We start from the raw sequence: 16,922 nt of genomic DNA, 5'->3' as shown, positions 1-16,922 counted from the left end.
TGTGGCTACAACTTACAAAGTTTTGTAATCATTAAAAGCGTGTTAAATATATTTTAGGTATAGGAAAAATATTAAATGAATCATATTTAAATTGTGTTGAGCTTATATAGTAAATACATTTGGCCAATTTATTTTAAATATCTATAAAAAATAGTTTGTGTGAATACAAATATTATTTAACTTCAAGGAATATAGTTAAAGTTCTTTTTCTTAACATTAAATCTAAATACAAACAAGTCAAGTTAATTAATTAATCTAAATCTATTTTCAGCCAGACATTTCATTATGTCAGTTATAAAATCCAATATTATTATACTTTCTGTATAACCACTCCTCAACAACTTAAAATTGTTTAATTTCGGTTCTTACTGTTTTTTTTTTCGTAAAATTTAAAATAATATAATTTCAATCACTACACTACAATACTCTCCACCAATGAAAGTACAAAAGAATCACAAAAGAAGCTTAACATTTCTTACAATATAACGTATTTAACGATTGATTATTTTTCTAATTAAAATATTAATATATAGATATTACTAGAAACATTACGTCAATATTTTAATTTCGTTCTTTCTTTGTCATAACAATAACAAACGTCAAATAATCACGAAATCGAAAGGTATGTTAATTTATTACAGCACAGCAGTAGACTGCCTTTTTATCTGATACTACATTTATTACTTTTAATCAATTTCAATTGTTAGCACTTTCTATATACAGTTTTTTAGCCATTAAGAAAAAACTCAATCCCGGTTGATTCTGACGTATTTCAGCATTTGACATTAATGACATTTATGAAAAATGACATAGTGTAGTATAATATTATAGGTACACGAATAAAAAATGACAATATAAATTAAATTAATATTAAGTGTTATTTATTATTTAAAACTTCTATTTGTCTTTATGGCAAAAGGAAGAGGGCTTTTTATAGGCACTACAGGAAGCTCTAGAGTAAAAATATTTTTTTAATGTAAAGGTTAGCGTGATATCCGAACAAAAAATGTTGGATTTTCTTATAGGATGTATAATTTATTGATTACTTTGGGTGGGGTGTTCCAATATTTCAAATATCTGTTTACATGGGTGTGGCTGGCTAACAAGGATTTAGATACTATCAAGTTTGTCTCCTAGTTCAGTGGGGATGAAGCAATAACAACTAAAATAATTAACTAACAAAAATAAACAAAACAAAATACAGATAACAATCTAAAATAATGAATAAAATTGTTTTTTTTTTTTTTTTGTGTATATCGAATTATAAATTATAGTACAAAAGTATAATTATTATACCTACCTATGGTTCTTTTTACTAAATTAATATAACCACTATGTAATCAGATTTAAAAATATTACACGAAGAAATAAATTATAAAATGTAACAAGGTTCCAATGGGGTACCTGTGGGAACATTTATTTACCCTCCCCCGTGGCTCGTATACTATTTTATTAATTATTATATGAATTATTTAACTACCTATAATAGGTGAGATATAGGGAAAATGTCTTTTAGATTTTTTAAAAAAATTTTCTAGCTTTATTAAAAATGGTATATTGTATTTTACTTCAAGATAATTAATATTTATTAAGTTTTGAAGGTAACTAAATGCCATATATATAATATGTAACGGAACCTACGTCAAAAATTAATAGCAAATTATCACCGAATAAGAAAATTCTACAATATTAATATTTAGAACGGAAAAATTAAAATCTATATTATATATATTTTCATACGAACACAAAAATGCCAATTTTAAAAGGTTATTACTATTATTTTAAGCAATTGATAACATAAGGAAGAAGTAGCTACCGCTCTACTGAACGTACCTATGTGCCGAGTATACCTTGTCACTGTAATAACGTAATGACTACATTCAATTTGAATTCAATGATAACTCATTGGATGTGAAAAACGAATCTGAACGAAAACAATCTGCAAGCCTATATTACTAAGTATATTTTATGATATTATATTTATATTACTACTATAGTAATTTATTTTACTGCATATAAGTAATACGATAGGCGATTTACAATAGGATTAAAATCAAACTAGGACAACTAGGTAAATATTTTGAAAATATTATCGCGTATCGTAAAATATAATATTACGCATGATAAAATTTCATGTCCCGTCGATTTATGTTTTAGAATTATAACAAAATAGGTAACTAAAATCGTTATTCGTTTCGTCAAAAATTGAACTTCAAATGCTTACAATAAATCTTGCCTATATATATTTAATCTTTATAAATTGCAATAGTAAAAATGTACAAGGAACCTTGTATTTAATTTTCAAGTATTTTGACCACGCGTAAAACGTTTTATCGACATTTATAGAAAAACAACTAAAAAAAAAAATTTAAATCAAAATATGTTAATTGTTCAAAGAGAGCAAAAATTAAAAAAATTAAAATTATACCAAGCGTCCGTGAATATAGAAAAGATAATATTAAACTTTTCTTGAAAATGTCAAGTATCTGTGGTTATTCGTTTTTGAATTACAATAAACTAAGAAAATCGATTAGGTCAAAACACTGATTTTGCGTAACAATTTCCGTTAAAACATTGCATGCAAAAAACAATTCTGAGCGGATCCGCTGACGGATCCGAGACGGTCTGTAATTTATTTAACTTTTAGTAATACGGTAGGTCAGATATTCATTTTTACCGAAAACATTAAAAATATTATTAATATTTAAGTAACTATTATAATTGATAATAGTATATATTTGTATATTTATATGTATTTATATGATTATATCTATTGTGTATTATTTTTATTTACTTTGAGGCAATACTGACTTACTGTAGAACGGTGTGAATAGGTTCGTGGAATAAACTATCGCAAATATTGTTATTTTGATGAATTTCGTAAAAATGTGAACATTCGTAGGACGCCGCACCCAAATAAGTTGTCGCCTATGTTGAACACACATACGACATAGAAAATTTTTGTTCACCAGTTTCAATATTGTGCTGGAGTTTTGATATTTGAGTGAATTTAGGTAAGAACATTATCTGTGTTCTCTCGTTGTATTTTTACGATATTTTAATTTTTAAGTGAATTATGTGCATTCTTAAATATTAATATATTACATACTCATAACTCACAAAAAAATCGACGAGATAACTCAAATCATATTTTTACCTAAAAGTTTGATAATAGGTCAATTCACTTAGATATCAAAACTTACAGCACAATATTAAAACTGGTGAACTAAAATTTACTATGCCGTATGTGACGGACGTAAGACGAAGACAACATATTATTATACGGATGCGACGTCTTCTTAAACACTTATACAAATATATTGTGTTTTTGATATTTTTCTTACTAATACCTAAACAATTTATAAAAAATTTTGGGTACTTTCCTGTTATACCAGACTACGGCTATCATCGCGACTACCGCTCAAGACTACCTCCGTTATCGCGACTACCGAGCTTATTTGGTGAAACATCATAATTCTGTTATCTAAGACTACCAAAATGGCACTTTCCTGTTATACGAAACTACCTTATTTTTCTTGCCTTCTTTGATATATTTTTTAATAATATGTGTTGTAGGGATGGCCAGAATGAAATAAAGAACAAATTTAAATACATAGTAATTATTTGTAATGTATTTTACACGGTACACGCCAAAGTGCCAGATTTGCCGTGGCGTACGGAAAACAATAAAATAATAATAATAATAATACAAAATAGTAAAACCACAAATAAAACAATAAATAATTTATGTATTGTGGGAATGACATTAAATTAAAAACCACATTCTAATTATATAAAAAAAAATGAAATACATAATAATTATTCGTAATGTACTAAATTTGCCGTGGAAAACACCAGTTACAAAAACTAATAATATAGATAATGATAGATATATAATAATATAATAAATATAACAGCAGCTTATGGATAATACCGTTCAGCTATAATATCAGCTAAGATAGGTAGTCGCGATAACGGAGGCAGTCTTGGGTGGTAGTCGCGATAATAGCTGTAGTCTCTTATAAAAGTTAAGTATAATTTTGGTAGTCTAAAATTTTGGTAGATAACAGGATTGTGATGTTGTCAAAAAACAGGGTAGTCTCGTATAACAGGAAAGTACCGAATTTTGTTTTAAATTGTCAAGCTTTTTCACTCGAAAACAAAAATTGTACCGTACAAAAATCAAAAAAAATTAAATTAAAAGTTAAAGATTTAAAATACCCACAAATAGCACAATTATTTCACACCTAGAATATGCTAATATAATTTTTTAACGAAAATGTTAAGTCTACAGTAATTCATTTTTTAGTTACAATAAACAAAAACTGTTGTAACATTATTTGGTTTTCCCGATTAATAAGATAAGTACGTTTTTTTACTTTTGACACCTCAAAATACCAACTACATATGCTACCAGAAAAAACCACAATCAAAATTGAAGATTACATTTTTACATCTCCTAAAGTAGATGACACACAAAAAAGACATATTATTATAAAAACAATATATTCATTACTCTCATCAGAATCTAAAAGAAAGGTAAACAAAAATAAAAGTTAATACAGTACCAATCCAATAATAAGAAATACAACAACAAACTAATCTCAACACTTATCGTCTTTATAACAAGTCCAATCTCAAGTATATTAAATACTTAAACTCAACTAATAAACCTACCCTATAAATTAGAGTAATAGACACTTAATACCAGTGGCGAATGCTGACTCCAATGTATGGACATGCTCATTTATCATAATGTATTATAGTTCTAATTAATTTTTATATAAGGCTTTCATTTAGTTAATACTAATTATAATACTTAAATTTTAATTATATTAAAAAATGCATTGACGAAGCGCAACCGACTGAGCATGCCTTAGGTGGTTAGTACCGCGGTTAAAGGTCTTGGAATAACCGATAATAAGCGTTGTAAATACACAGCTATCACATGCTCTGTCAGTAAATGTTACAATACAGATAAGTATACCAGAAATAGATGAAATTTTTGTCATATTATATTATGATTTTTTTAAATATGTAATATTATATTATTGATGACAAAATAATTTTTGTATTTTTATTAATTACGTTTTTATTGTTAAGCATGCGGCGCATGCTGAGCATGCCTGGAGAATTCGCCACTGCTTAATACTCCTGACAGGATACAATAACAAGAAATCAACCCTAAAACCACAAATTTTACAAGTTCCAAATTTAAAATAAATAAAAATAAAACCTTATCTGTAAAAGTAGACACCAGGTTAATAATTTAAAAAATTTAATTATTTGTCATAAAATTCTTTCCAAGTGTAAATTGTGTAAAAATTATAGATCAGTATCATCACACCAATGTATGAAACAATATAATAACTCTTTGAATACAGAAGTTGAAGGAAAATTCAACATCATATTCATAACAAATTATAATGAACACAAAAAATATACTCAGTAAGATTGAAAAGAATAAAAATAACTAGCTTCACAATATCATCAGAAGAAGAAAAGTTAATAAACACAAAACTAGAAGTAACTATACTTATCATGACCGGCTGCAGCGAAATTAGTGCACTGGGCAAAATAAAATTTTGCTGCCCCTAAAATAATAATACAATGATCACATTGGATCAGGCCATTTTAATTCTATTAACCGGTTGATGACTCAATATTTACTATTAACACAATAATCTTCAAAACCTTTCAGAACGAGAGAAATTAATGATTTTTTATAGGTAGTCACAAAATTAACAACTTCATTGATTGTAATATGAAAATTATACTAATGAGTAATGACATTTGGTAAAATATATAATGTTTCCCATGAAGAAGTGACCGACCGATGTCATATACTCATATGATAGTATACCTTAAGTTATGAATAAAAACCTTTTAAAGAGGGGTTTAACTTTTTTAAACAAAACTGAGCCTACCTCAGATTTGCTGTCGTGTCTTCAAAACTTTTCAACTTTTCAAAGTAATTTTTTCTTATTTTAAATTTATTTTATTGTCCTATCAACTAACATACACAATCAAACAAGAAATGTACAAATTATTTTAATTAAATTAAAAAAGTAAAAAGTTGGCAAAAATTTTCATTTTTAAGGAAATTGCGAATAACCCCAAATAATGGCGTATATTAGCATGTTATTCAACATCAAATAAAATTCTTAATAGATACGGGAATAAGTATAACTATTAGTAGACATAAAAATTTTAACAATAGAAATATAACATGATTTTTATTCAAGAAATTTGCTTACCAATAGATACTATACTATTAGAAATGGTTGATTAAGAAAATTAAAAGTTAGCTATAGTAAACCTTGATTTTAATTATATAAATTTTAAATTTAAATAATTAAGAGAAACATTTAAATGGCATATAATTATATCAATAAGTTTTAAAGTTAGCCAATTATTCTAAATAAATATGTAATAATTCTTCCAACAGAAGAAAAATGCACAAAATAAATTTAAAATTAAAGTGAAACTTATAATATATTAATAAATCTTACAAATTTTAAAATTTTATAGAAGAGTCAAATATTTATGTACTATCAATTATATTTTTTTATATTTGGTACCTATCATAATTAAATTATTAAAAAGGAACCAGAATCATATTATAATCAACTATTGATAGTTATACTGTGATTTTTAACAGATTCTATTTACTATACTATTGTCTTGAACAACAACTTGAACAGCAACATGTTATTCAATAAGTCTTTTTGTACTTAAACATGAATAAAAACTAGACAATCGACAATAAGCGAAGTACGATTCAGTGAACTTTGTGTGATAAACGTATACCGCAATTAAATACAAATAAAATTATTAATTATGTAACCTAAAAATGAACAAACTAATTACTAAATTTACTACTAACCTCTAAATACAAATTCTAGAAAAAAATACTAATATATTTAAATTAACATTACACCCCCGCCAACCCCGATTAACAACATTTATGGGCAACCATAATTAAATCTAAAACTATTACCAGTAGACAGTAATAATAAATAACTAAAAAATACAAAGAATAGGCTCAGTTCTACTATATCCAATGACATAATGAGAATAGTTAGTGAAAAAGATGTTGATATTGACTAAAAATATTATGTTAAAATCAATAAACTTAATTTTTAAGTTTTTTACGTTGATTAAAACGTACCAGATTATTAAAATACCAGAAATTTTGTATTTAATTGATAGTAGTATATTATGTTAAACTTATAACCAAGGTGGATTTTCAAACTTTTCTAACCCTCCATCTACATCAACTTAAACAAATCAAAGTTCAAATTTGAACATCTGGAACAGTTTGAATTGTTCAAGCAAGTTTGAAAATATGTTCAAGTATGACAACAGATTTTTTTTATCATTATCAAATGTAAACACTGTTTTACTTCTATTATTTTTTTTTAATTTATTATGTTTAAACTTTTTTTATAAATAATAGTCTTAAACACAATTGGATTTAGAAATTAAAGTACCTAATAGTTTGTTTTTTTATACATTTTAAAGATTGTTGTAACTAAAAGGATTAAAACATTAAGGTTATTAGCCATAGATTTTAGTTGATGTATAAGTGAAATTATATGTAGCAACTGCCTTGGTAAATCACTGATATTTACATGGTATTTGTTATGAAACTAAGGACAAAAATAAAATAAATGGCTCGATTCACCCCTATATGTGTACAATATTATGAAGTTTGAATATGTGATTGTGAAAGTTTTTATTAAGAGTAATTTAAAAAATATTTCCAAAATTTGCAAAAAAATTTAAGACTATCTTAAAATGAGTCAAAATATTTCGAGAATGTTACCACTAAGGAAAATGCTAATATAAAAATTTGGTGAAATTTTCAAGGGTCTACTGTCATTAATTTGAGTTACACCAAAAGAATAAAAAATCAATTGATTCAAAAATTACTTTTGCATAGCAATTACCACTCTTTTTGTTGTTTTTATTGATGCTTTCTAAAACTACTTGGTATTTTCAATTTTGATTTCGCCAAAAGTCCCAACTAGATTTGATGTTGATCAGAGCATTCTTACTACCCAAAATGTGGCCGATAAGACGGAAAAAAAATAAAAAGCCCATAATTGTAAAATCAATACATTCTTCTGCTCCGCTCAGAATCTAATATATTATAAATTAACCTTCCTACGTTTAAAAACAGCAAATGTGTCAATAATATCATTATATTTTAGTTGGTCAGCAGCTTCTTTTTCTATAGATATTATAGCTAAGTTGGTGACCATTTTTGGGATAAAGCACTTTGAAGATAGTAATTTTTATAATTTTCAGTTTTAAAAATTGAATTTATATCACTAACTCGTTTAAAATTTGATACATTTATTCGACGTCAACTAGTATATATATATATGTAAGGCATAGGTAGTAAATATTACAACAATTGAATGTATAAAATATACCTAAATGATCTATTTTTTTTTTTTTGCTCATTAACTTGACTTTTTTATTGTAAAAGAGAGGCCTTCTGTGGTGGTCCAACTGTGGAAATGGCACGCAGGGCAAGAGCCCCGCTCGCCCTGCCATAGACGGCTCTGCATAGATCTTATGCTAATAGACGGACCACGGTATTAGTTCCAGCGGCCTGATCAACATAGTACACTGCACATGCGCACAACAACTATGGAATTGTACAATCATTTTAAATTACATTTTGTTATAGAGTGAATAAACTAATCATTATTAATAATGCTTTAATCCTCAAAGAATGGCAACACTGGTGTCTCGCTAGGAAAGACCGCAACCACCAACCTGCATCCCACTTGAATGTTCCATCTATTAGTATTAAGGTCTATGCATTTACCTAAGTCTGGTAGTTTTTTTTTTTACATGATGAGTTAAAATAATAGTTAAAGGGAATCTAATAAAACAAAAGAGAACTGGAAAGACTAAATTTCTACATATAATCTCGGAGCATAACATTTAAAATGTGTTTCTATTGTTACCATGTAAAGATGGAAAACAAGAATAATGTTTTCAATTGAAATAAAGTATTAAAGTTTAAGTTAAATGAATGCTGATAAATGATAACAAATATAACTAAGTGATATCAACAAAAAGCTATTATTATTTAAACAAATAATTGTGTCTTTTAATCATCTTTCAATACCTTGACCAATATACATATACAAAACTAACTAATCCTAAGCATTTCAAATTAAGCTAAAATAGTTTTATATTCAAGTATAATACCTACTACGTTTAGTTGAATAATTTTTAATACTAAGTCAAAAAGTTTTGAAAAATTGATCAATGAGTTTTGTAAAACAGCTTTCTAAATTAGATATGCGAAAGTGAAAACGCCCTATTTCTCAAAACTTGTAATCTAATTGAATAATCTTACAATTGTGAACTTACTAGGAAATTGTGGACATTTTTTACTGAATTTCTTGTGTTTATAAAAGAAGTAATGTTGTGCCAACTATGTGAGTATTAATGATTTTTCAGCAATTAGTTAATATTATCAGTGTTAGTGTAAAATAAATTTAATCAGCAAATATAAAAGCAACGAAAATGTATTAATATACTAACCAAGTCTGGTCAATTGCCTCCTGTTGCGTATCCAAGAGAACATGGTCATAGATTGTTTGTACTTTGAGACACGACTAACATTAACCACAGCCTAAGTGTAAAACGTCACTGGAGTGTCGGCACATTATCGACGGTCAGTGGAAATGCATAAATGCACCATTAACGATAAAAAAAAAATGGAAACAAACATTAAGTTTTACGCGTTTGAGCCAAATGTCATAGACGTGAAAATCAAATTAGAAAGGTGTGTTTGTGAATTGATTTCTAGCGTTTTGATTGAAAAGCGACAATTGTTAAGTTCTTATTAACAAACAATCGCACGGTGTGATGCCTAATGTCTATGAAGCCGTTATCAGTATTCAGCAGTAGAGCAGTAAGCTGCTGTTATCTGTAATCCTTATACCGTAAATATTTTGTCATGCCCCGGCGTCATTTGTCCAATAACAACTACTACTATCGTCCACCTCAAAGTTCTTCTGTTTTTCAGTTTCCTTATTTCTTTCGCGAGAGTCCACATCACTCAAAATCAATTATAAGTACGAAATAAAACGATCGATGTTATCACGTAGGCACTGATTTTTAGGGAGCGACAAAATACAAAATAATCGATGTAAACACGCGTCACGCGACGGTACAAGTGGTCGATCTCCGAGTTATTAATATTTCCCAATTTTTCTTTGTCTATTTTTTTTGGTCTTCCTTCTTGATCACGTAGCTTGATGCCATACTCGATACAGATAAGCAGCGGCGGCGGAGATAACGCGAACACTCAGCGGGCAACGACGCATCGACAACAACATTGAACATACAACAACAACAACTTTGATTTAATAATTTTTTACCCATAGACCCATAGATTATAGTTTATATTATTAATTTTCTTTTAATGGCTACGTCGATCATATTATTATAGCTGTTACGACTTTACGAGTTGTGTGTCCGTTGTTGTAGCCGTTTGCGCGCCCTCGTCGATAAACAATAACATATCGAACAATAATAATATTATTGTGTGTCGTCCTTGCGCACGGTTGCGTCACACATATCATTATTCCGTTTTGGTTAGCGAACAGTTCCGTGTCCGGTGTCGCACGCAACTGTCGTCGTCTGGCTTCCCACTGTAGCAACTAACGTAAAGAAACCCCAAAAACAAAAGTGATAGGTATATAGGCACCAAACGCACGATCGACGACGAGTGTCAATTACTGTCCGTGCACATTACCTAGTGGTACCACACACCTACCCAGCGAGCTTTTGACACTTTATATTTGTCGGAAAATGAACGTCGTCGTCTGAAACTTCTAATTACGCAGTAAGTAAGTTGTAAGAAGAGCGCATCGTAGATACTATCTGATGCCCACACATTTGTATTTTTTGGTTTTTGTTTTTCCTTTGTGTCAGTCATAATAAATTTATGTGATGCAATCTTCACTAGGACACTACTATATCCCTACTTAAATAATCACTCGAGACAAATCTATGTAAGAACTTTATTTAGTGATTTTTTAATAATTTATCTATAATTTTATTTGTCTTTTTAAATACTAAAATGTAAGTAGGTAAGTTCATAAATAAGTTTAGTATTTAATATTCTACATGTATAATACAATGTACCTATTTAAACAATTTTTAAGTGGCATATACTGACTATTTTTCTATAGGTGACTAGGTGAGCAATTTAGCAATAATAGGTACTACTTCACAAATACTACTACCCTATTAATTCATTAACGCCAGATTGCATTAACAATCACTTCACATTTAACAAATCAATAGTGAGCTAAGTTCCTTATACATGATTTAATTCTCCATGATTGTTCCATTAAATCAATTTTTCATGCAACCCGGCATAAGTTTATTCATGAAACATGATAGGTATGATGTTTATTTTATTATATTTTTAATTTTGATGTGACCGTAGATTAATACCCTCTATGCAGGCAATCAGTGGCATATCTATAATTTTCAAAAGGGACCCTACACATACCTTTACACATACAAATATACTATAATAGATAAATAATAAAAATCAATTGATAATTAATAATTATCAATTTAAGACAATCAATGGGGAAGAAGCAAAGCATAGCCTTCTTATCTTCTTTTATCCCCCTTGAATAAACCACTGCAGGCAATATTTGGCCTTAATTTATTGGATTTTAAATTAGTCCCCTGAAAATTAATCCAGATTTAGGTACAGTAATTTAATCATTAAAATAATTTTTTCTAATTTTATTTGATATACAAGTTTTGCATATCTATAATTTTTACAATTTGTGAATTGGTTAATAATATGTTAGTTAAGTGCCTATACATTTTTTCTCGTTTTTAAATTCCATATTTTGTCTCTTATTAAGATTTTGTTAAGTATTAGAAGAGATGATTTTTTGTCTTTGTCTAACTTCTCTAACTCCAAGTCTACTTGAGATCAAATTTCCCAGATTCATAATTCAACAAATATTGAAAAATTCCATTTTTTTTATTATCTATTTAAGGAAATATTATCACATTTCTTTGTCGTAGCGGATATAATTTTGCATTGAATGATTTACTAGTTATCAATTTACTAAAAACAGATTATGTTATATATAGTATAAACGTTACAATTGATCAAATATTACTATATAATAAATATGAAAAATTAATTAATATCACATTGTAATGACATGGAAAATAGAATGTGGCTCTGTAGAAAAAACAGCTATGTGACTGCCAGTGTCAGTAGTCAACGTGTTATAATCCTCCTTTGTATCCATTCTTTTTTACACTTATACTGGCATCATCTGCGAACAGACTGTTATTACTGTGTTATTACTGTTTATTAGGATTATTGTAATTAGTATGAGTTTTTAATTATTATTATAATAATATAAATACCGTATATTAGTTAACTTAAATGTGATACCTAATAAATTTTATTATTATTATTACCCGAAAAATAATCAAAAATTGTCTTATAGACTGTCTTAGGATGTTAGGTATTTTACATTGTAATAGTGATTATTTTTGTGAGATATTTAGTTAATCGCCTTTTGTTGTTTACCTACTCATAATACAGAAAATAATATTCTTGTACTTTTTTTTTATTTGTCTTGAGCCTGGCAACTATGATCATTAGCTATTATAGGAATTACGGTTGGAATAGTGGGTACGGTTGGTTAACAACACGTGTATGTGTGTCAAGGTGTTGCCACTACGAACCCGGGTTGTAACCCATCCGGGAACTAGTGGCAGCGGCCGGTACTTACTCTCAATCAGGTTTTTTGACTAATTTCAACCACATTCATGTACTTTACATTAAATAAAAATGTATACTTTGGGGATTTATCAATAACAATACTTATCAGTTTTCATAGATTTATATTTATATTTATATTTATAGTTTTCATGACTTGCATTTTTTTTAAAAATTAGTTTAAAAATCTTTATGAATGGCATGTCATTAGATAGGTAAGTTAGAAATAACCCTATACATTTCAAATTTATCTTATATAATATAATTTCCTAACAAATACAACTGAAATATTTAATAACACCATTAAAGTATGTTTTTGATTGAATTTATTTAACATACTCTCGACAGACGACAGTATTTTATATTGTTTTCTACCTTATTTTCTATATAATAAGCTCATGAAATATTTAATACCAAAAGAAATAGTTATACTAATGAAACCTTTGATTACAGTTATTTTATTACATTAAATGCTGTCTTACCTAATAAATACATGTTATGTTATTAATTATTACATAATATGTTAACTCATCAGTGGTTGCAATATACACCCACGTTCAAATATATTTAGGCACCAGTATACCACTGACTAATTTCTTACGTATATGAACTAGAACTATTAATACTTTCAATTGACATATTTACTTATATAGATACAATTTTATGAATCTATCTTCTATCAAATTTCAAAGTAATTTAATCATGAAGAATTAATCATAGCTTACATGATTATTTTTATTTTTATATCTATAATTGTTATTGTTGCGTACATTTAGAGCTGTATTTAAGGGAGGCGGCCAGGCGCCAGTATATATTATAAAAATAAAAAATTTTTTTAGTAAGATTTTTTTTTGAGTACCTACCTATACTTGGACTTTTTGCATTGCATGACTATGATACGTTCATTTGGCGTCATTTACTCATTTTGTCAATCAATGATAACTACCTATTCATTTTTGTAATTTTTTTATAGATTACAATATTGTATGTTGTTATACATTTTTACAATAATTAAAATAATGTATCATCGTGATCTGTGTTTTTAACAAAATTTTCATAAATAAAGAACTACAATTAAAAAATGGATTAATTTTTTTTTTTGGTAGGGGGCTTACAAATATTGTTAACCCAGCGCGCAAAAAGTGTAAATATGGCCCTGCGTACATAAAAATAGTTATAAAATATTGTATATTTGTTGTCTGGTTGAAGAATAGTATGTTAGATTCTCTTAATGATACATAATATAATTAAGGTTATGATCCTGATTTTGTGTTTAAAACAGATTACATGGTGTCTTATCATAATAAATCAATGAAGAAAGTATTTTTTTATCATATTAACCTTTTAATAGTCTTAAAACTGTGATCCCTGACAAAAAATATTTGTTGAATTACTAAAAACAATATACTGAGTATAACGCTCACACGGTGTTATCATAAACTTGTCATCTGACAGTTTGGACGTTTTTCCTTAAAATTCTATGGTCAATAATATTAAAGAACGAAATCATTTGACAGATAATAATAATTAATAAGTAATAAATTGTGTTTTTAATCAAATAACTTATTTTTAACACTAGCTATCTAGATCACGGATAATCGGGATAGAACACCTTGATCTAGATTAATTTATCATTAATGTAATTTATCAAATATTATTACCAACTTAAAACAAATTATAGAAATAGCAATGTATTATCATTATTAATGATACTAAATGTACAATAAAGAATAATATAAATTATTATTATTATTTGGTTCGTATGATTTATAGCCAATAGATAATATATAAATATAATAATTTATATAATATATTTATTTATTTTCAACTAAGGAAGATTTAAAATAAATGTTTATTTTTGTAAGAATCTTGTAGGCATGTTATATATAATATTATATATAAGATCCTATCAGATCAACCTTGTTGTTTTTGATTAGGTAATTAATTTAAACTTAACTTCATAAATCAATTTTAATTCTCTAAACTAAAAAATTTTAGTATACATTAAAAATATAAATTATGAATAACCACAAGCATATTAAATAATTAATAATTTCATAATTAATATTACTTCTTGTTGGTATTAGTATAACTTGATTATTTACTATTTATTTCAGGCATTTAATAATATACTTGATTAGCAATGCCGCTCTTCTACAGTGTAGTAGCCAGAGGTATGGTTGTATTAGCTAAGCATGCCAACTACCAGGGGAATTTCGGAGAAATTCTGGAAGGAGTCTTAATCCAAATTGGACCAGAAAACAAAAAACAAAGTTTACTACATGACCGTTACTTGTACCACTACATATGTGAAGATCAAATAGTTTATATGTGTATCACAGATGATGTAAGTTTTAACATCAATTATTTTGGTACGATAACACTATAAAAATTTAATTAAGCCATTGCGCAATAATCTGAATGACTTTCTAGAGATTGTTGTCATGTTACAACTGAATATTACAATTTTCAAATAAAAAAAGTGAATTTGTAAGTTATAAGATCAAGCATTCTACAATATGATTATTCTTATGTATTTATAGGAATTCCAAAGATCTAAAGCATTTTTTTTCTTAAATGAAATAAAACGAAGATTTCAAGCTACATATGGTCATCGTGCATCCAATGCTATTGCATATTCCATGAATTCTGAATTTGCTCCAATACTTGCTTCTGAAATGGTACTAAATATTGTATGCTATATAAAATATTTATTTCTAAGATAGTAACAAACAATTTTTTCACAGAAACGATTTTCTAGTCCAAATGAATTTGATACGTTATCAAAAGTACATGGAGAACTAGATGAATTAAAAGACATAATGGTTCGAAATATTGGTAAAAAAATAAATACGAGCTTTATATCATTTTAATTATAACAATAAATTACTACTTTTTTCAGACAGTGTAGCTCTTCGTGGAGAAAAGCTTGAATTGTTGGTTAATAAAACTGAAAACTTATGTTCACAATCCATGAATTTCAGAGTTCAAAGTCGTACTCTACAGCGTTCATTATTCTGGAAAAATGTCAAAATATATGTTTTATTTATAGCTATAGGACTTGTAAGTAAATATTTATACTATGTGATAACTTTCACTGACTTTACAATAATATTATTACTCAATAATAAAATATAATATAAAATGTTAATCAAGTATTTGCTTTGTGTAACATATTCAAGATCGGTAATTAAATGAAATTATTATTTTCACTGAGTTTCAAATATTTTGTTTATATGAAATTCTTAATATTGAATGCTATTGATTACATTTTTCCCATTTCTTCTGAAAATGTTTTAATAAATATTTGTTATAAATTGAAACTATTTTAAAAACGAAATTGAAAGGATTCTAAAACTCAAGTTTTAATTATAGGGTGTTACCACTGGGTATCTTCCCTAATCTCATTATTCATATCATTCTTACTTGTCATAATATATCAAACCTACTTATTATACTAAGAACATGTATAGATTATAGATTTCTTCAAATAATAAAAAAAAAAAAGTTTTAATTAAGTATATTCATAAAAAAGAAATTGTTAAATTTATATAATTTCAGAAACAAATTTTAAAATTCACTTAAATAATATTTTTTTTTCAGGCTATTATTTATTTCATGACTGCTTTCTTCTGTGGATCACTTGCTCTCAATTGTAGTTAATTTTTATGAAATTTTAATATTTATTTTATGTATACTTATGCCAATATGTCTCAAATTTTATATTTACAAGAAAAATTACAATACCTATGCTTGAAATGTATTTATACTTAATTAATGTAAAATGTAATTATTATAGATTTTTTGTTATATCTTTTTAGTCAATTGTTATATACATGTTAGACATTGAAATATTGATTGTGATAAAATATACTATTGTACAATAAATTATTCCTCAAAAATTTTTACTATAAACTATAATCTTTTAAGTCACAAATTGTATTTTATTTACATTCATATTATCTGTCCAATGTTTTTTTTTTTTTAATTAGAATAATTTATTTAGTTAATAAATAGTTATTTGTTCTAACTCAAGAACAAAATAATTTCACAGGAATAATTCAAAAAACTATCACATTTTCTAAATAAAAACATATATAATATTTATATTTAAAAATGT

The 16,922-nt window shown here is 26.8% G+C and overlaps 2 protein-coding genes across 3 annotated transcripts in view; one reads left to right on the top strand and one right to left on the bottom strand.

Moving 5' to 3' along the window:
• LOC100166343 (probable phospholipid-transporting ATPase IA) overlaps positions 1 to 10,052 on the bottom strand; it is a 30,167-nt gene extending 20,115 nt beyond the window's left edge. The window contains 1 exon segment of the mRNA XM_008181628.3: positions 9,571 to 10,052. Coding sequence (XP_008179850.1) covers positions 9,571 to 9,619 — 49 coding nt within the window. The 5' untranslated portion in view covers positions 9,620 to 10,052.
• Positions 10,053 to 10,363: 311 nt separating this feature from the next.
• LOC100168404 (vesicle-associated membrane protein 7) lies at positions 10,364 to 16,901 on the top strand. 2 transcript variants are annotated; one of them, XM_001949194.5, is made up of 6 exons: positions 10,364 to 10,879; positions 14,920 to 15,149; positions 15,346 to 15,483; positions 15,550 to 15,640; positions 15,705 to 15,865; positions 16,406 to 16,901. In XM_001949194.5, the coding sequence occupies exons 2-6, from the start codon at positions 14,946 to 14,948 to the stop codon at positions 16,463 to 16,465; spliced, it is 654 nt and encodes a 217-aa protein (XP_001949229.1). In that variant the 5' UTR covers positions 10,364 to 10,879; positions 14,920 to 14,945; the 3' UTR covers positions 16,466 to 16,901. The 2 variants fall into 2 exon arrangements, with proteins under 2 accessions (XP_001949229.1, XP_008179851.1); XM_008181629.3 differs by having other exon boundaries at positions 10,479 to 10,883; positions 16,406 to 16,899.
• Positions 16,902 to 16,922: the final 21 nt, after the last annotated feature.

The sequence above is a fragment of the Acyrthosiphon pisum genome, chromosome X (assembly GCF_005508785.2).
Source record: "Acyrthosiphon pisum isolate AL4f chromosome X, pea_aphid_22Mar2018_4r6ur, whole genome shotgun sequence".
Taxonomy (NCBI): domain Eukaryota; kingdom Metazoa; phylum Arthropoda; class Insecta; order Hemiptera; family Aphididae; genus Acyrthosiphon; species Acyrthosiphon pisum.
The sequence above is the reverse complement of the archived record's forward strand: the minus strand, read 5'-3'. Positions and strand labels throughout refer to the sequence as shown.

Coding starts and splice junctions, on each gene's coding strand:
- LOC100168404 (XM_001949194.5), top strand. CDS start 14,946: ATGCCGCTCTTCTACAGTGTAGTAGCCAGAGGTATGGTTGTATTAGCT. Junction 15,150..15,345: donor ATATGTGTATCACAGATGAT/GTAAGTTTTAAC, acceptor ATGTATTTATAG/GAATTCCAAAGATCTAAAGC. Junction 15,484..15,549: donor CAATACTTGCTTCTGAAATG/GTACTAAATATT, acceptor ATTTTTTCACAG/AAACGATTTTCTAGTCCAAA.